Consider the following 20,192-nt stretch of genomic DNA (forward strand, 5'->3'; position numbering starts at 1 on the left):
CTTTAAATTCCTTGGCGTTATCACTTCAGAGAATTTGTCCTGGGACCAGCACATTAGTGCCATCACAAAGGGGACACAGCAGTGCCTCTACTTTCTTAAAAGTTTGTGTAGATTTGGCGTGTCACGTAAAATTTTGACTACCTTCTACAAATGCCCAGTAGAGTATTCTGGCTGATTGCATCATGACCTGATAATGGAAACACCAATGCCCCAAAATGGAAAAAGCCTCCAAAAGGTGGTGGATACACTCTAGTCCATCAGAGGAAAAAACTCCCCCAACTACTTGGCACATTTACAAGGAACACTGCCACAAGAAAGCAGCATCCATCATCAAGAACCCCCCCCTCATCCAGGCCATGTGCTCTTCTCACTGCTCCCATTGGAAGGAGGTACACGAGCCTTGGATCCCACACCACCAGATTAAGAAACAGTTATTGCCTTTCAACCATCAGGTTCCTGAACTGGTGTGGATAACTTCACTCACCTCAACACTGAACTGAATCCAAGATCTATGAACTCTAAAACTTGTGTTCTCTGTATTACTTATTTACTTGCTACTTGTTTCTTTCTGTATTTGCAGTTTAGCTTTGGTGCACAATGGTTGTTTCAGTCTTTGTGTGTAGTTTTTCATTGATTCTATACTATTTCTTTGTTCTACTGTGAATGCCTGAAAGAAAATGAAACTCGGGTTGTATATGGTGACGTACTTTGATAATAAATTTACTTTGAGCAGCTTAAATAGCAGTTGCTGATACTTAATTTATTATTTCTGAATTGTTTAAATTGATTCCAAGTAAATTTGTATGTTTTGAATTACTAATCCTGTGGCATAATGGCTGGGATAAGGAATAATGTAGTAAAATTTTCCAAAGTGCTTAAGTTCCCATCTTATTTAATCACATGTATAAAAATGTCATTCAAAAGGCAGATTATTTTTGTCCATTATATAAACACATCATTTGACTAGGAATTTTACATTTGGGCAGGTATCAAATGGATTTTTAATAAGGGGAAGTTATCTCAATTGTTGACTCATACCTTTTCCTGGGGAAAATATGCATTAAAGAATCAACTGTGATCTATCTCATGGTTGAATTGGCCAAGAGTATTCCCCATTTTAAATTTAACTTGAATTTGGCATTATGTAAGTGATGGGCATGTTTCCGAGAGGAGAAAAAATTGATAACGTATGTATGTTTGAAATTGAATTTTGGAATGTTGACTTGTTATGAGAGTGCTTAAGGCACTGTACATTCACTCCACTCACTGAATGCTGTTCATCGACTTCAGTTCAGCATTCAATGCGATCTTCAGAAGCTGGTGGGTAAACTGTCCTTGTCTCAACACCTCCCTCTGTTACTGGATCTTGGACTTCTTGACATGGAGACCTTAAGACACGTTTGCAACAACATCTCTAGCTCCATCACGCTAAGCACTAGCGCTCTCCCGGGTCTGCATGCTCAGCCTGCTGTACTGCCAGATCCAGCTAAAAGTTCTCCGATGAGACTACAGTTGTTGGTGTCATCAGCAACAATGAAGAGTTTGCATGGGGGTAGAGCAGTGCAGCTTGTGAATTGGTGCGAACATAGCAACTTGTCTCAATATGGACAAGTTTAAAGAGGGAATTGTGGACTTCAGGAAGATGTAGGCTGACCGCTCCACTGCACGTGCACAGCTCCTCTATGGAGAGAGTTAGGAGTATCAAGTTTCTTGGAGTGTGCATCATGATCTCACCTGGTCCCTCAACACCAAGTCTTTAGTCAAAAAAAGCACAGCAGCACCTCCACTTCCTGAGGTGAGTGAGGGTCCCCACCCCATTCAAACCAGGAACATCACTGAGTGTTTAGTCCAGCTGTATGGAAATTACAAGGTACCTGACTGCAAGATTGCCGCAGGTTGTGAGGACTGCTGGGAGAATCATTGATGTCTCTCTTTACCCCCAGCCTCACCCACAATCCAGGGCGTGCACCAGAAGTGCTGAGTTCGCAGAGCCCTCAACATTGCCAAGAACCCCTCCCATCCATCCCACAATCTTTTTGATCTCATAGCGGCAGGCAGAAGGTCCCGCAGTTTCATAACAAAGACAGTGGTTTGGGTAACAGCTTCTTCCCACAGGCTATGAGATTTCTGAACATCCTACTTCCACCAAGTACACATTATTTATGACAGTGCCAGCTGCATTATACGGTTGTATATTTAACTGCGTCGTATATTGTACTTTATGTCAACTTTTCTGAATATTTTTTATATCTGTAAATATTATTAATATTACTGTATGCCATACATGTACTATGTTTTGCACCTAGGTCCCTGAGGAACATTGTTTCCTTTAGCTGTGTATTAATTTATTTATAGATTTCTTTTCATACAATGTAGTTCAAAGTGCTGTACAATTGGGAAAAGTGCAAACAGGAAAAGAAAAGACAAATGATGTTAGTTAAAAGCAAGGTTAAATAAATGACATTTAAGCGTTAATTGAGTCTGCATCCGTTATAGTTTTACGTATTGAGTTCCACAATTTAGGAGTGTAGTTTAAAAAAAAATTTGACCTCCAATTTTTTTTGAGGGAGATTGTTTAAATTTAAGAGATCAGCGAAAGAAGACCTGAGAGCTTGAGCAGTATAAAATGGAAGCATACATGTGTATGATTGAATGACAATGAACTTGAACCAAATTACTTGAAATAGATTTCCAGAGTTAATGGAATATAATTATCTGAATATTCAGATCATGTGAAAGATAAAATATTTGTGTGTTGGAATGCCTTCACAAAGCAGAAAGTGCTAGAGATGTTCACATCAAGCAACAGTCTAATGCTAATGTCTTGATTATCGTCCTTTGTGTATATCTGGGGAAAGATTGTGCAAATACTAAGTTTGTAATTCATAGGTTATGCAGCCCTGAGTATCAGTGTTAAATTTTATTGGAATGGCAGTTGGATAAAAAAGTAAAATCCTTGAAATTATCCATCAGTTGCGCAGAATTCCTTACCAGCACTTTTCTAGAGACGCCATCCCTTATGAGGAAACGAAGGACAGATGTATCAGAAGTTTACTTGAGAAGCAGGATAAAGGTTCAGAAATAGAAGGATGTTGTTCTCAGTTTATTTAATACTGGAAATGTAGTTTATTTGTAATAATTTTTCGATCATAGTGATTTGTGCCAGGCTCTCATTTTGGAGATCGTGATGTGAGTTTGCTGATGCTTTGTTAAGTACATTTTAAAAATACAACATCAAACCCACATTCTTGATCTCTGGGACTTATTGAATTTGTGATCCTGCCATTTTAGATGCAGTTGCAAGTATTGAGAGCATTAGGTTTTGTTGTTTTTTCTAACTTTAGTGTACTTCATGTAGTGTAACACTTATTACATAAATTACCTATTTTTAAACTCACATTTTGTTAGTAACCAGAGAGATGAAGGTTTTGAATGGAATAATGGAATTTTCTTTGTCACCAGGGGACAGATAAAACTTGCTGATTTTGGGCTCGCTCGACTTTACAATTCAGAAGAAAGGTATGTAGCATTTTAACAATATTTCATATTGATTTTAATGAGCGTCCTGAACAAAGCATTTTTCCACCCATTCAATTAAACTATGGATGAAGTGTTTGTTAACTTCAACTACCCATTATTGCTTCTGAATATTACCAATTACAGGCGTGTGCCGCTTAACGTCCATTCGGACAACGTCCACTCGCATATATGTCTGTAGTCCCAATCGGAGAACGTGACGTAGCGGACGTAACCAATCTCGTGTATCGCGCATCTCTTGAGTGTAGTAGCGTTATCTGTTTAATTTTCTTTCGAAAATATTATCGTAAAGTGCATCATGGCTTCCAAACGCAGCTAAACCACTCCTAGTGATAGCAGCAGCAAGAAGCAAAGGAAAGGTATTGATTTGGAAGTGAAACAAAAGGTTATTAAACAATATGAAGGTGGAAAACTAGTGAATGCAATTGCTTGGGGTTTAGGCATGTCGCACTCGACAATCACGACGATCCTGAAAAACCAAGAAAAAAATTCTCGAAGGTGTTAAAGGATCGGCTTTACTGAAAACTACAAGCCTCACAAAAATGCGAGAGGGACCTATATTTGATATGGAGAAATTGCTAATGACATGGATTTAGTCAATACAGGTACACTACAGTACTCCATATAGGTTTGCGAAGTATATAACACGGTGTTCGCACAACGTCCAAATCACATAACGTCCGATTTCACAGAACATATCGTGGACGTTAAGCGACGCATACCTGTATTAGGAAAGATGTTCAATACTGTAAAAATTGATCATAATTTAAATGCTCACGTGAACTCTGTAGCAGGTAGGAGAAATGGGAGTAAAATTAGGCCAATTTTTCAAATTTGCTGCATTATAATGAAATGCAAATGAGACACTTCAACTTGAACTTCCTGCATTATCTCCATATTCTCTGTACCTCCATATTAACTTTGTGGTTCATTTATTGTCCCTGTGAATATTTGCATCTTTCAAGAAGTTTGCCAAAATTGTCAGGTAATTCTCTAACTTTCCTGACGCCACATACAGGTCCTTTCACTAATGTGCAATCTACCAGGCTGTTGTCCTAGATTTTCTTTCTCTCCTTTCCAACATCTAGGGACAATTTTATAGCCAGCACATTTCTGGACAATCAAAACCAATGCATCCTCTTAAAAACCTTAAAATGTAGATCACTGCAGTGACAGATATTTTGGCCTTCTACTGTAATTCCCCAAGACACTTTCTTTACCAAAACAAATTTTATTAATTTTCTTATTTTCAGTTTTACTTATTGTAATTTGATCTTTTTCCTTGGCTTTTATAAGTACAGTATTTGTTTACTTGTCCGTTCACTTCTATTCCCTATTATTTCTCCTCTCAATTGTGAAGAACCCATTTAGTTTTTTTATTTTATTTAAACTTGTTCTTTTGTATGTTAATGTTTTTCTAATGCTGATTATTGCATCACACAAAATGCTGGAGGAACTCAGCAGGCCAGGCAGCATCTATGGAAAAGTGTAAACAGTCCTGATGAAGGGTCTCGGCCCAAAGCATCGACTGTTTACTCTTCCATAGATGCTGCCTGGCCTTTTGAGTTCCTCCAGCATCTGCAGATTTTCTCTTGTTTGTGATTAATTACTGCATGGTTGTTACACTATCCTATTACATTATTGTGGTTTTTGCTTCAGCAAGCAAGGAATATGCCTAGTGTGCGTTAATGCAGCAGGAACAGCACACCTATAGCTTGTCAATAGCTGTGGCATTTTTTTTAAACAGCTGTTACTGTATATTCAAACTTTGTATATTCCCCTTAATTTCAAAAGAAACCACCTACAATAAATGTCCAGGAGCAAGGGACAGTATACACAAAGATGTGAAATAAAAACAATCATTATGGTCCACGATTCAATAAAATCACCACTGATCTTTCACCTCAGCCATGGTTTCCCCATTATATCTATAAATCTCTCCTTCTCTAATTTCAGTATTCTAAATGACTGTTGCTACATGCGCTTCATGAGCAAAGTAGTACTGTTTTGATGAAGAAATTTCTTGAGTTATTTCAAAATGCTGACCCTTTAATTTGAGATTGTGAACCTGATTCTAGGCATTGACAAGAGAGCACATCAGTTCTATGTCTACCTAGTCACTCTCTTAATATTAGAGTATGATACCAATCTGCCTAATTCCTCCTCACATAGCAACCTTCTATCTCAAAATCAGCTGGTGAACACTCACTTTTGTGTCATAAGTGAAATTGGTTAGTTTTCAGTGTATTAGAAAGGTGGAATGGAATCAAAGATTGGTGCAAAATAGTATTGGAATAGTGACAACTTTTTAGACAGATTCACATTCGGATGAAAGAAAAGACATTAGAAGTTAGAAATCCTGCAAGGCTGACAGTGCAGGGATTCAAGTTAAGTAAGAGTAAGCTTGGGTTTCTTGTATAGTGAAAATTCAAGCCTAATACTAAAAATGGGAATGCTGGTTGTATGTGACTGGAGTGGTTATGGTTACAAAGGTGCACATACGGTACCTATAAAAAGAATTCCACCCCCTTGGAAGTTTTCATGTTTTATTGTTTTACAACATTGAATCACAATGGATTTAATTTGGCTCTTTTTGACACTGATCAACAGAAAAAAGACACTTTCATGTCAAAGTGAAAACAGATCTCTACAAAGAGAATTAAATTAATTACAAATATAAAATACAAAATCAATTGATTGCAAAAATATTCACCCTCTTTAATATGACACACTGGTGCAGCCATTTGGTTTTAGAATTCACGTAATTAGTTAAATGGAGATCACCTGTGTGCAGTCAAGGTGTTCCAATTGATTGTAGTAAAAATACGCCTGTAACTGGAAGGTCCAACTGCTGGTGAGTCAGTATCCTGGCAAAAACTACACCACAAGGACAAAAGAGCAAGCAATGCCACAAAAAGGTTGTTAAAAAACATATGTCAGAGGTGAATACAGGAAATTTTCCAAGTCACTGAATATCCCTTGGTGTACAGTTAAGTCAGTCATCGAGAAATGGAAAAAATATGGCACAGCTGTAAATCTACCTAGAGCAGGCCACCCTCAAAAACTGAGTGATCGTGCAAGAAGGGGATTAATGATGTAGGGCACCAAGAGACCTATGACAACTCTGGAGGGGTTACCAGTTTCAGTAGCTGAGATGGGAGACACTGCGCAAACAACAACTATTGCCTGAGTGCTTCACCAGTCGCAGCTTTATGGAGAGTGGCAAAGAGAAAGCCACTGTTTAAAAATACTTGCATGAAATCTCAGCTAGAGTTTGCCAAAAGAAACGAGGGAGACTCTGAGGTCAGCTGGAAGAAGGTTCTATGGTCTGATGAAACCAAAATTGAGCTTTTTGGCCAACAGACTAAACGCTATGCTTGGCGCATCATCAAAAACACACCATCCCTACCGTGAAGCATGGTGGTGGCTGCATCGTGCTGTGGGGATGCTTCACTGCAACAGGCTCTGGAAGGCTTGTGAAAGTGTAGGGCAAAGTAAATGCAGCAAAATACAGGGAAGTCCTGGAGGAAAATCTGATGCAATCTCCAAGAGAACTGAGCCTTGGGAAAAGATTTGTTTTCCAGCAAGACAATGACCCCAAGCATAAAGCCAAAGCTACACAAGATTGGCTCAAAAACAACAAAGTTAATGTCTTGGAGTGGCCAAGTCAGAGTCCAGGCCTCAATCTAATTGAGAATTTGTGGCTGGACTTGAAAAGAGCTGTTCACTCACAATCCCCATGCAATCTGACAGAGCTTGAGCAGCTTTGTAAAGAATGAGGAAAAAATTGCAGTGTCCAGATGTGCAAGACTGATACAAACCTATCCGCACAGACTCAAGTCTGTAATTGCTGCTGAAGGTGCATCTACTACATACTGACTTGAAGAGGGTGAATACTTATGCAATCAATTATCTTGTGTTTAATAATTGTAGTAAGTTCAGACCAATTTGTTGATATTTGGTTTTTACTTCGACGTGAAAGAGTCTTTCTGTTGATCAGTCTCAAAAAGCCAAATTAACTGCACGGTGATTCAATGTTTGTAAAACAATAAAACATGAAAACTTCCAAGGAGGGTAAATACTTTTTATAGGCACTATAGTTGAAGAGTGAAGGGAAGATGGGGAAATTTCACAATATGGAAAAGATACTAAATTAACATTTGTTCTTTAGTAAAGAAAAGGCTGTGATTGTAAAAAATAAAGGGTGAAGTTGCAAGTGGAAAAATAAAGTTAGACTTTTAAAAAACTTGCTTCTCTACAAATATGTGCATCTTGCGATGTCTGGGGATGCAGAGTTGAAGGTAGTGAAGGCTGTGCATGCAATCTGTCAGCATTTCTTTGGTATGTCATTTGTGTGTAAATATTGCATGATTGCCGGTCGATAAAATGAAATAAAAACTAGCCATTTCTGGCCACTAGTTGGTCTAAAAACCATTTAATTTGGGGTATTTACACTGGATTACAGTTAATTGGGACTCGTAGGGAAGTGGCCCAATTAAATGAATGGCTCAAGTAGCCTAGGTTTCATGGAAATAGTTGAAGTACAAAAAAACGAAGTAATAAATTATGCAGTTAAATACCATACTGAACAACTTAAAGCACTATCAATACTAATGCATACTATAAAATTATATTAATTCCTAATACTTCTTGGTGGAGGAATTCATCCATGTTGCATTCTTTTGATTGTGAATGAACAAAACCAGCACCTACACCAAGTGTAGGTCATGGACTGCCTTCGTATAATGTTAATGATTCTATCCTCCAAATCCTCAGTTTCATTGACACATTCAGGATGATTGTCCATACCTTCAGTTCTCTGTAGTTTCTAATTTGTTGAAGTAGTGAAATGGTTTCATTTCATTCACTCCCATTTCTGGCATTTTCCAGCCTGAATGCTTGAAACTGCAGTGAGCAAAACAATTCTGAATTGTCTTGTTGCTGCATTTTTAACACAAACACATGCAGCTGACGCTAGTTAGAAACTGTTTAGCAACAAGCTCCTGCCCCAATTAGGCGGCATAGTGTCCCAAATAATCAAAGGAATCCCATCTATTTTCTCAAATAGTTCTTGTTCTTTAAAAGTTGTCCTTAAGAAGTGGCTGCCCCAATTAACCGATGGCCCAATTAAAAGGAATTTGGACAGATTATCAGGTAACAGAAAACACACTTGGGGAAAATAGCTTATTTTCTTGTTGGCAGGCTGTTAATTTATCAGTCACTATACGGATTGGGTTTAGTGCCTCAGGTGTAGATGGTAAAATAATACAGATGGCAATGCAGAGGATTTAAAGGTTAGTAAAATATCAAGAAATCATTATAAAAGGTTTCCATCCCTGACTGTCTGTACCACTTAAGGGGTTGTCATTTGCATAACTGAGCAGAATATCTGCTGCAATAAATGCCTGCTCCAATTTGCCCACAGCGTGCTCATTCTCCAGGAGAGAGCTGTGAGCACCAGTAGATGCCTTGCCTAGTACCTCACTTTTGGGGAGGAATATTCATTCTAGTCTAAACAATTTACTTTAAATTTAACATAACATTCCAGTCCACGCAGACAAGATCTTTTAAAAAAAAAAGTTGTAATTGAGTTCCATAGGATGGTATAATCAAATTTGGCATGTACTGAATCTAAATTTCACTCTCATGTGGAAATTACCGCATGCAGCAATTCTAACTCTATATGAGAAATGTAAAGGATGCAGATCGCGTAGGTGGTGTGTTCGAGGTCCTGGCAAATCTTAATTAATGCTCTTGGCACTGGATGGAGGTGGAAAGCTTTATTTGCTCTTAGGTGTATTTCCATCACCACGGCCTTCATTTATTTTGTTTACCTTGGGTTTTGGAGGTTCTGGTGTTTCATTCTCTGTTTATTATTTCAGTCGGCCTTACACAAATAAAGTCATTACGCTCTGGTATCGGCCTCCGGAACTCTTGCTTGGAGAAGAACGATATACACCCGCTATAGATGTATGGAGTTGTGGGTAGGTGACTTGTTGAAGACTGCCAGGAAAATCATAGAAAAGTTTTTTTTAAGTTTTATTTGGATATTCACCATGGTAACAAGTTGTTTTGGCCTAATAAGCTTGTGTCACCCAATTAGTCCCATGTGACTAATTAACTTACTAACCCATAAGTCTTTGAGTTGTGGGAGGAAACCAGAGCACCTGGAATAGATCCACGCAGTCATGGAGTGAACGTATAAACTTCTTACAACCGTAGAATTGAATCCGAGTCGCTGGCACTGTAATAGTGTTATGCAAACTGCTACACTTTAGCATGCTGCCCCTGAAATACAGAAGTATTTTGTTATCACATAATTGAACATTAGCCTGAAGATGTTTAAAACCTTTTACTTTATACAGGTGTATTCTGGGTGAGTTGTTTACGAAGAAGCCCATCTTTCAAGCGAACCAAGAACTTGCTCAGTTGGAATTGATCAGGTAGGTATTGATGTTAAACTTTGCTAAAATTAAAGTCTATGTTACGATTTACAAACTGTGCTGTTAGTGTGCTATGAAATAATTCCTAAAATGTAATAAAATAGAGGAAATTCAGGAAATAATTTAAAGTAATGACAGTCATAATGAGTTAGGCTATTGATTGCCACCTGAAAGCTTAAACCTGATAGTTGAGCCATAAAACAAGTGAACAGATTTAGGCCACTTGGCCCATTGAGTCTGTGCTGCTATTCCATCATTGATTTATTATCTCCCTCAACCCTATTCTCCTGCTTTCTCCCTGTAGCTTTTAATCCCCTCACTGATCAAGAACCTATCAATCACTGTTTTAGATGTACCCAGTGAATTGACTTCACAGCTGTCTGTGATAAAGTATTAAGGGAATTGGGGGATTCTCAGATTCCTGTAAATAATGGGTTAAGGTTGAGTACTGTGTCTGTGTATTCTGGTTTGTGAATGGCTACAGCATGTTTAAGATGTCTCACAGCTGCTTCTTTGGAGTGAGATAAGAGGTAAAGCTCACACAGATCCACAAAAGATGTCTCCTGATTTTTCACACCTTTTGATTTTGACAAAAGGTGATTGCTGATGGAGATAAGACAGGACATTCCTTTCTTAATTAAAGCTTAAATTTGGTGGAGTCTATTATCTAAGTTATTAAGTTTTGCTCTATTTGAGTAGCTGGAATGTCTATTGAACTGATTGTTCTTTTGTATCGGTGGCCTTATAAATTGTAACAATTCTGGAAGTCAAGCAGTGAACTTGTTTGATCCGCCAGAGGGATGAGAACGTTTCTCCCCCTGATGCCAGGACCAAGTTCCCTTGCCGGCTGAGCTCAAAGAAATAAACTGGTGAAAAGATAATTAACGATCTTTTTGCGCTGTGGTTATTTGGTCTGGCGAATTTAAGTTTACATCTGTGGCAATGAATTCCACAGACTCACCACCCTCTGGCTAAAGAAATTGCTCCTTGTCTCTGTTATAAACAGACATCCTTCTATTCTGGGGCTGTGCCCTCTGGTCCTAGACTCACCCGCTATTGGAAGTATCCTCTCTATGTCCACTCTTATCGAGGTCTTTCAATATTCGGTAGGTTTCAATGAGATTCCTTCCTCATTCTTCTAAACTCCAGGGAGTACAGGCCAAAAGCCATCAAACTCTTCTGATACGTTAACCCTTTCTTCATGAATCATTCTCATGAATATTCTCTCAGTTTACAATAGCAAGATTTGCTAAATTATCACCTTGTTAATTGTATGTGGGTGGTGTAGTGTACGCAGTCTCTGAAACAGAAAGTTTGGGCACCCGTAGAGTAATACAGCACAGAACCAATCCTTCAGCCCAGTCCCTTTGATCTGCACTCCTCCCATCCAAGTACCTATCCAAATTTCTCTTAATGTTGAACTAGAACCCACTCTGCTCGCAGCTCATTCCATACTCTCACCACTCTGAATGTAGAAGATCCCTCTCATGTTCCCTTTAAACATTTGAACCTTGAACCCATGGCCTGTAGTTTTAGTCTCAAGCAACTCCATCCATGCCCCTCATAATTTGGTATAACTCAAAGATTCATTTATTATCAAAGTATGTATCCATATACAACTCTGAGATTAGTCTTCTCTAGATAGCGACGATACAAAGAAAGAACATGAAAATCGTTTCAGAGAGAAACATCAAACCCACCTGCATCCCGCACAAAAAAGAATGGCATCCCGCTCATCAACCTTCCAAACCCTCCCCCGTACAAAATGCAGCAAGAGCATTGACCTGCACAACAAAACGGGGAAAAAAGGTGAAAACACAAAATAAAAACCATGTCCAAGAAAGTCCATAGTCCATAAACGCAAAAGTCCAATCCATAACCACTGAACCGTAGTAACGTCCTCCTTCATCATTGAAAGAAGGACACCACACGAAAGCAGAAGCCTATCCACTGATCACAAAGAGCCACACAGCAATTGAGATCAAATCTTAAATATTTTGGCTGAGTTTCTTACTCACATGACCATTAAAAGCACCTAAAATGCCAAAACAGACTGATTTCTTGCTCATACCACGAGGCTCACTCCTCACAAATTCATTTGGTAGCCGTTATGCCAATGAATTAAAGATTACAGAGAGAAGGCAGGAGAATGAAGATGAGAGGGAAAATAAATCGAGTATGATAGTATTATGGAACAGATTTGATGGACTGAGTGGCCTAATTCTGCTGTTATGGAATCTTAAAGTGAATAGACTCTATAAAAACACAGACATGAGGAAATCTGCAGATGCTGGAAATTCAAGCAACACACACAAAAAATGCTGGAAGGGTCCTGGCCCGAAACGTCGACTGTACCTCTTCCTATAGATGCTGCCTGGTCTGCTGCGTTCACCAGCATTTTTTGTGTTTGAGACTCTATAACATTTACTTTGCTCATTTTGGTCTGTCCTTGCTCACCTGACACATGTTTGGCTTTGTCACAAAGTAACTTGATTTAGAAGTGTGAAATGTGCCCTTTGTTTTTTTTTCTCTCTGTCTACTGTATCATGTAAAATGTAGGCTGCTCACTTGTGACCCAGATGTAATAAAATTATAATCATAATACAATATACCAATTTAGTTTAGTACCTGGTTCATGGAATTATTTTATTTAAACTGTCAAATATATACAAAACTGTTTAGAACTGAAAAGCAAAAAAAGCAGCAGCTGCTGAAAACCTGAAATAAAAATAAACACTACTGGAAGTTCTCAGCAAGTTGAGCAGCATCAGTAGTGAATGCCAATATTTCAAATCAGAACTAAAGATAAAGAAAAATTGAGTTTTAAATTGTATAGTCAGAAATTACAAAGAAGAGGGAAGAATGAAGCAAGCAAAAGAAAATACAGAGGAAAATTTTCAAGGATTTTGCCAGGGCTTGAGGGCATGAGTTGTAGGGCGAGGTTGAATAGGTAAGACTTTTATTCCCTAGAATGTTGGAGAATGAGGAGAGGTTTGATAAAGTACATAAAATTGAGGGGTGTTGATAGGGTAAATGCAAGGAGGCTCTTTCCTCTTAGCTTAGGTGAGACTACAACTAGAGGTCAGAGTTTAAGTGTGGGAGGTGAAATGTTTAAGGGGGAACTTCACACTCGGTGCTGTGTATGGAACGAGCTGCCGGCAGAAGTGGTGGATGTGGGTTTGATTACAACATCTCACAGAAGGTAGAATAAGCATATGGATGGGAAGAGGATGGAGCGCTGTGGTGCAGGTGTGGGTCAATGAGAGTATGCTGAAAAACCATTAGGCATGGACCAGATGGGTGGAATATGGGTTGTAGTGCTCTATAATTAAATGTATGTGATGATGTGGGGACTAAAATGGACTGACACAGGTTATGGTGGTGAGGGCCTGTTCAATCACCACTGATGTCAAGTGGTCTTTTTGGAAATGAATGGCAATCTCAACTTCTGAGGACTCCAACATGCCTATCTGGACGATGTTCATCAAACTTGCATTGGGTTTTGTTGGGCAAAGGGTTGGAAGATCAGAATGGGATTTGAAGAATTAAAGTGACAGACAGCTAGATACTCAGAGCAGTGTGCACACAAAAATGCTGGAGAGGAATAAACAGTCAGTGTTCGGCTGAGACCCTTCATCAGGAATCGCTGTTTTCAGCTGAGTGGAGGTTGTTCCATAAAGCAATCAGATAACATGTAATTTAAAAAATCTGCATATATGGAAAGAGTAATGATTTAATAATTAAGAAGACTTAAGCAGAACAGAGAAAGTGAGGGGAAAAAAGATAGTCGTATTTTTTCAGAAAAGGTGGGGGAGGAAAGCTGAGTGAAATGGGTAGAGGAAGTTCAGGGTTCGGTTTCTGTTTGATCAATAGGTCAATGAATACCAAGAGAGAACAAGCACAGCAATGTGATAAAGCTGTGAAATGCAGGATAGTGTTGAAGCTGAAACTATGAAGAGAAGACAGGAAATGCTCACTAGATCAGGTAGTGATTTGATCTGTCACCCAGGTGTTTGGTTTCCTTCAGTGTAGAGGAGACCACATTGTGATCATAAAATTCAAAGTACAATCTATTCAAAGCTGGATTTGTGTGCACTCGTAATGCATATAAGCTCCCATAATATTAAAATCAAAAATCCAGTGTATGTACACACATTCGTTCCTATGCAGGATAGCACTCTACACTTTCAGCTATTGTTTCTTATCAGTGTTGTTAAATTGAATGGTCATTAAGGTGATCATAATCATGAAGATACTCGAGACAAGGATAATTTGCAGATGCCGTGTAGTCAATCCCAGTAAGAGGTATCTTTGAAGAGCATAGCTTCCCCTTACATAGCATGCGGCCCATGCCATTTAGCATTCCAGGACAAGATAATTATGCAAATGAAGCATTGTAGGGTGACACTTATTATGGGTCAGTTACTTTACTAAATCTGTATTATTGGCCTTTAAAGTCTAGATTCAATTGGTTATTAATATCTGTTATTGTACTGTGATGATTCATAATGGAAATGGAGAAATTAAACATCTGCAAGGTTAGCAATTTGTCGATATCTGCATCCAACTAGTCACTTTCTGAAAGAAAAAAAACAGGTTTTTCTTTATTCCAAGTTTAGAACAGTGTGGTGACAAGGGCTTTGCTGTCCTCGTGCATAATAAAGTGCAATTGATAAATGAGTGCAAGTTGTCAGAGTTGAGTTAACTGGTGGTGACGTGTTTTTGATGCCATTCGTTGTAATACTGTGAAGATATGGTTATCTTATTGAGTGATATTGTGAATTTTCTGCACTATGGACAAACTAGACTTAAGGGTGTCTGTAAACAGAACTAGTTTGTTTCCCTGGGAACTCAAGTGAATAGCCTCATCTCTGCTTGGTCCTCTGGAAGGAAAGGGGTGAAAAGGCATATTCTGGGGTCGTATAGGAAGCTGCTGTGAAATCAAGGCTTGGGAGCTTTATTATTGAAAGTTGGGTAATGCAGCACTCTTGACTGAGAGTTCCAGCATCTCAACACTTCTGTGTAAAGCTGGTGGCAATGTCAGTGAAGGATATTGACACTGGAGTAATCCAGCAACATGTGATGCTGAAGTCCCTTAGTGCACTCTTGTCTAATAGCTGACCAGAAAGAGGGTACTTTTAGCTACCACGAAGTAGTCTTTGGTCAGCGCTTCTTTAAGTAAATTGTAAATGTCTTCCTAGAAAAAAAGAATGACCTTTTAAACAGCAATGATTAAAAAGTACAAGCCATCTCTTCTGTACCGGAATATTTCTTGCCCTTATTTCAGCAGGGTTTTAAGGGGAGGAGGATTCCAGAATAATGATAATTGATCAATATTGCTGAGGTGCGGAGGGGGGAAACTGATGCGTATCAGGCATAATCACTCATTGTCTTGCAAAGTCAAAGTCGAGCTCACTGTCATATCCCCAAGCACATATATACACAGCTGCTTACAGTTGCATCATGAGCAACTGGCAACAGATAACCGAGCATGCATAAAGACACAAGTTTTCCAAAGTTAAACAAGACAGAACACAAAACAGGAAAAAAGTTCATTGTAGTGCCAAGTCGTCATAGTGATGATTTGGGCTGAGCCTGCTGCACTTTGCAGTTTCTTGTGCTCTTGTCTGCTTACATAATAATTGGAAACGGCAACAGGAAATGAAAATGTCTGCAAATTCTGAAACAAAGCCTGAAAGGCCTGGTGGCATCTGTGGAGAGCAATCTGCTCTGTTCCCCTTCATCAGAAGAGACGATATCCTGGTTTGTCTATGTTGTGGGGAAAAGTCAAAAGTATTTGGACATGTTAGGTTCAATAACCTGCATTTTTCAAGGTGGCAACTATTAGGTCAAGCTCTCTGGCATTAGTTGGCATACACTGAAGGGTTTGGTAATGGATTTACTGCATGTTCAAGCAATAGTAGTATCTTGGTAATGTCATAATGTACTAAAAAGAAATTATGGTTCATCCATCAACTTGTTTGTCTGACAGTCGAATCTGTGGTAGCCCATGTCCAGCAGTGTGGCCTGATGTGATTAAACTACCATATTTCCACACAATGAAGCCAAAGAAGCAGTATCGCAGACGGCTAAGAGAGGAATATTCTTTGTAAGTATCAAAGTTCAAAGTAAATTGATTATCAAAAAACATAAATGTCACGATACACAATCCTACGATTCATTTTCTTGTGGGCATACTCAATAAGTCTATAGAATAATAACCATAACAATCAATTAAACACTGCCCGAGTTGGGCATTCAACCAGTGTGCAGAAGACAACAAACTGCAAATACAAAAAGAAGGAAATAAAAATGGTAAATAAATAAGCAATAAATATCGTGAACATGAGATGAAGAGTGAGTCCATTGGTTGTGAGAACATTTCAGTGATGGGGCAAGTGAAGTTGAGTGAAGTTATCCCCTTTAGTTCAAAAGCCTGATGGTTGAGGGGTAGTACCTGTTCCTGAACTTGGTGGTGGGGGCTCCTGTACCTCCTCCCTGATGGCAGCAGCGAGAAGAGGATGATGGAGGTTCTGGCTGATGAAGGTCCCTGATGATGGATGCTGCTTTCCTGCAACAGTGTTTCATGTAGATGTGCTCGGTAGTGTAGAGGGCTTTACCCTTAATAGACTGTGCCATATCCTCTACTTTCTATAGGATTTTCCGTTCAACAATCTTTCCTTGGGGTCCTGCCACTTTCTCCAGACTGGAGGTGTAGCCATGGCCCCAGGTATGCCTGCCTCTTTGTTGGCTATGTAGAACAGTCCTTATTTGACACCTTCCCTGGTAATACTCCCAACTCTTGCGCTACATTGACATCTGCATTGGTGCTGGTTCATGATCTCATGCTGAGCTTGTCAGTTTCATCAATTTTGCCTCCAACTTCCACCCTGCCCTTAAATTCACTTGATCCATTTCTGACACCTCCCTCCCCTTTCTTGATCTCTGTCTCCATCCTGGAGACAAACTTCCAACTGATTTCTTTTATAAACCTACCAATTCCCACAATTATCTTGACTATACCTCTTCACACGCTATCTCCTATAAAAATGCTATTCCCTTTATACAGTTCCTGCGCTTTGGTCTCTGCCATATTTGTTCTTTCCTTTGCCGGAAATCGGCGAATGGAGTTACATTTCTCCACTATTGATGCTGCCCTCACCCACATCGCCCCCATTTTCCGAACATCTGCGCTCATGTTATCTTCCTGCTGCCTTAACAGTGATAAGAGTTCCACTTCCCAACCACCCTATGAACTTCCGCATCCAACTCACCATCCTCTGCAACTTCTGCCATCCCCAAAAGGACCTTACTACTAATCTCCTTCTTGCCACTTATTCCTGCAAGTGACCAAAGTGCTACACCATTCAGGAGGCAGCACATAGGAATAAAAGGGCCTTTTCTGGTTAGCTGCCAGTGACTAGTGGTATTCCTTGAGGATCAGTATTGGACCACTACTTTTCACATTGTTTCTCAGTGATTTAGAGAATGGAATTGATTGCAGTTTACGAATTATCCAAAGATAGGTGGAGGGGTAGGTAGTGCTGAGGAAGCAATGCAATTGCAGCAGGACTTGGACAAATCGGAAGAATGGGCAAAAAAGTGGCAGTTATAATGCATTTTAGTAAAAGGAACAATGGTGCAGACTATTATCTAAATGGGGAGAAGGTTCAAACATCAGAGGTGCAGAGGGACTTGGGAGTCCCCGTGCAAGATTGCCAGAAGGTTAATTTACAGGTTGAGTCTGTGGTAAAGAAGGCAAATGCAATGTTGGCATTTATTTCAAGGGGAATAGAATATAAAAGCAAGGAGGTAATGCTGAGGCTTTATAAGACACCAGTCATCCTGCACAAGGACTATTGTCAACAGTTTTGGGCTCCTCTCAAAAAGGATGTGTTGTCATTGGAGAGAATTCAGAGGAGGTAAACAAGGATGATTCTGGAATAAAGGGGTAACATATGAAGAGTGTTTGGCAGCTTTGGGCCTGTACTCATTGGAATTTAGAAGAATGGGTGGGGATCTCATTGAAACCTACCAAATATTGAAAGGACTAGACAGGGTGGATGTGGAGAGAATGTTTCCTAAACTAGAAGACACAACCTCAAAATTGAGGGGCGACCTTTTAGAACAGAGGTAAGGGTAGTGAATCTGTGGAATGTTTTGCTACAGATTCTGGGTATATTTAAGGCACAAGTTGATAGTTTTCTGATCGATCAGGGCATCAAAGGATATGGCGAATAGGCAGGTGTATGGGGTTGAGTGGGATTTGGGATCAACCTTGATGGATTGGCAGAACAGACTCGATGGGCTGAATGGCCTAATTCTGCTCCTATGTCTTATGGCCTTATTCACCTTCTCCCTTGCCTCCATGCAGGGTCCCAGTGTCCGGCACACCTGATGTGGCCTCCTTGACATTGGTGAGACCATTTGTAAACTGGGGGACTGCTTCGTCGAGCACCTCTGCTCCTTCTGCCAAAAGCAGAACTTCCCGATGGCCAAGCATTTTAATTCGCATTCTCGTTCTGACATACAGGTACAGGGCCACCTCTTGTGCCACCCTCAAGGAGGACGAGTGACACCTTATATTTCATTTGGGTAGCTTCCAACCCACTGGCATGAATATCCATTTCTCCTACTGGCTAAAAAAAACCAACCTACTTTCCCTTCTTCCCTCCCATCTTCTTCTATTCCCCACTCAGGCCTTCTCACTTACCTATCACTTGCCCCTGGGTCCCTTCCTCCTTCCCTTTTCTCCTACAGTCCTCTCTCCTCTCCTATCAGATTCCAGCCCTTTACCTTTCCTATCCACCTGGCTTCACCGTACACCTTCTTGTTATACTCCTTCTCTCCCACCCCACCTTTTTATTCTGGCGTCTTCCCCCTCCCTTCCCAGTCTTGAAGAAGGGTCTCAGCCTGAGATGTCGGCTATTTATTCATTTCCATAGATGCTGCCTGACTTGCTGAGTTCCTCCAGCATTTTGTTTGTGTAGCCTTAACAAGAAATAGGGATTGATCATAGATTAGGATTAGGAAGTCTCTATTGGGAATATGGTGTAATAGGCTAATACTAATAAGATGCCAGGTTCTAGTAGTAGAAATCCTGCCATTTATTCTTGTGCTGTAAGAATCCAGTTTTTATATCAATAGGGAGAGGAGATGCTCATGTCTAACAGCTGAAATTAAGAGGTTAGTTTGGCACATTTAATAATAGATGACATTCGTCTAAGTTTCATGTCCCAAGAAGAGTAAGAAAGTAGAAGTCCATGTTATTGAAGTAATTTGGCAAGTTGAATTCAAGATTCCTTGGTGGGAGAAAGCAGGGAGGTAATGGTTGCCAAGGCTGATGCTAACCAGATTTCTGCCTTTTCATGGAATTTGCAAATGATTTGGAAATTTATGGCGGGGATTGCAACTAAGAGGTTTGCTAATGATTCCTGAATTAACAAGGTGGTGGATAGGACGAAGATTTTAGGTTACAGAAAGATATCTATGAATGGCTTAGGTTGGTACAAATGTGGCAAATGGATGCCAATTGGAGTGTGGGATGAATCACTTTGAGGGGACAAAAAAAAAAGCAAAAGAACAAAGGAGCTGCCAGCATTGGGTCCGTATCCCTCTATGCCTTAGAAGTAACAGTTATATCTGATTCCACCGCCACTTCAAGATCAGCTATTCTCAGTATATTTAAAAAAAAAACTTTACCCTCAAATCTGCTTGAAAACCCCTTCAGCCTATGCCCTCTTGTTTCTGATACTCCTACCATGGGTAAAAGCTCCATCTATGGCATTTTCTCACCTACCTATGACTTGCTGCTGGGAAAATGCACTCCAATTTATCCACTCTCCTCATAACACATTCTTCAATCCAGGCAACAGACTGGCGAATCTCCTGTGCCTCTCACCTGCACAATCATATCTTTCCTATAGTGTGATAACAGTCTGACTAGTGTTTTATAAGGTCTCAACATAAAAATTGAGCTGTTATATTCTGTGCAATGCACATATGCATTCACCCTATCTACGTGCATTGCCATTTCCAGGAAACTGTGGACAATGCCAATGTCCCTCTGTTTACTATTCCTGTATTCATCATTTCAATTTTTAAAATCTAATCTATTTAGTATTTTACTTTATTTCCAAAATGAACCCACTAGATTTCACAAATTCAACCTTGGGTTTGCTTTTATGAACTGAAGGTTGCACAACACAAAGG

The 20,192-nt window shown here is 39.6% G+C and overlaps 1 protein-coding gene across 2 annotated transcripts in view; it reads left to right on the forward strand.

The window, feature by feature from the left end:
• The window catches only part of LOC140194845 (cyclin-dependent kinase 13-like), a 127,547-nt gene that overhangs the window by 62,103 nt on the left and 45,252 nt on the right, over positions 1–20,192 (forward strand). For both annotated transcript variants that reach the window (XM_072252124.1, XM_072252131.1), the window contains exons 7-10: positions 3,463–3,519; positions 9,420–9,521; positions 9,903–9,980; positions 15,973–16,089. In XM_072252124.1, coding sequence (XP_072108225.1) covers positions 3,463–3,519; positions 9,420–9,521; positions 9,903–9,980; positions 15,973–16,089 — 354 coding nt within the window. The remainder of the gene's footprint in view (positions 1–3,462; positions 3,520–9,419; positions 9,522–9,902; positions 9,981–15,972; positions 16,090–20,192) is intronic.

Source organism: Mobula birostris, chromosome 1 (genome assembly GCF_030028105.1).
Source record: "Mobula birostris isolate sMobBir1 chromosome 1, sMobBir1.hap1, whole genome shotgun sequence".
NCBI lineage: Eukaryota > Metazoa > Chordata > Chondrichthyes > Myliobatiformes > Myliobatidae > Mobula > Mobula birostris.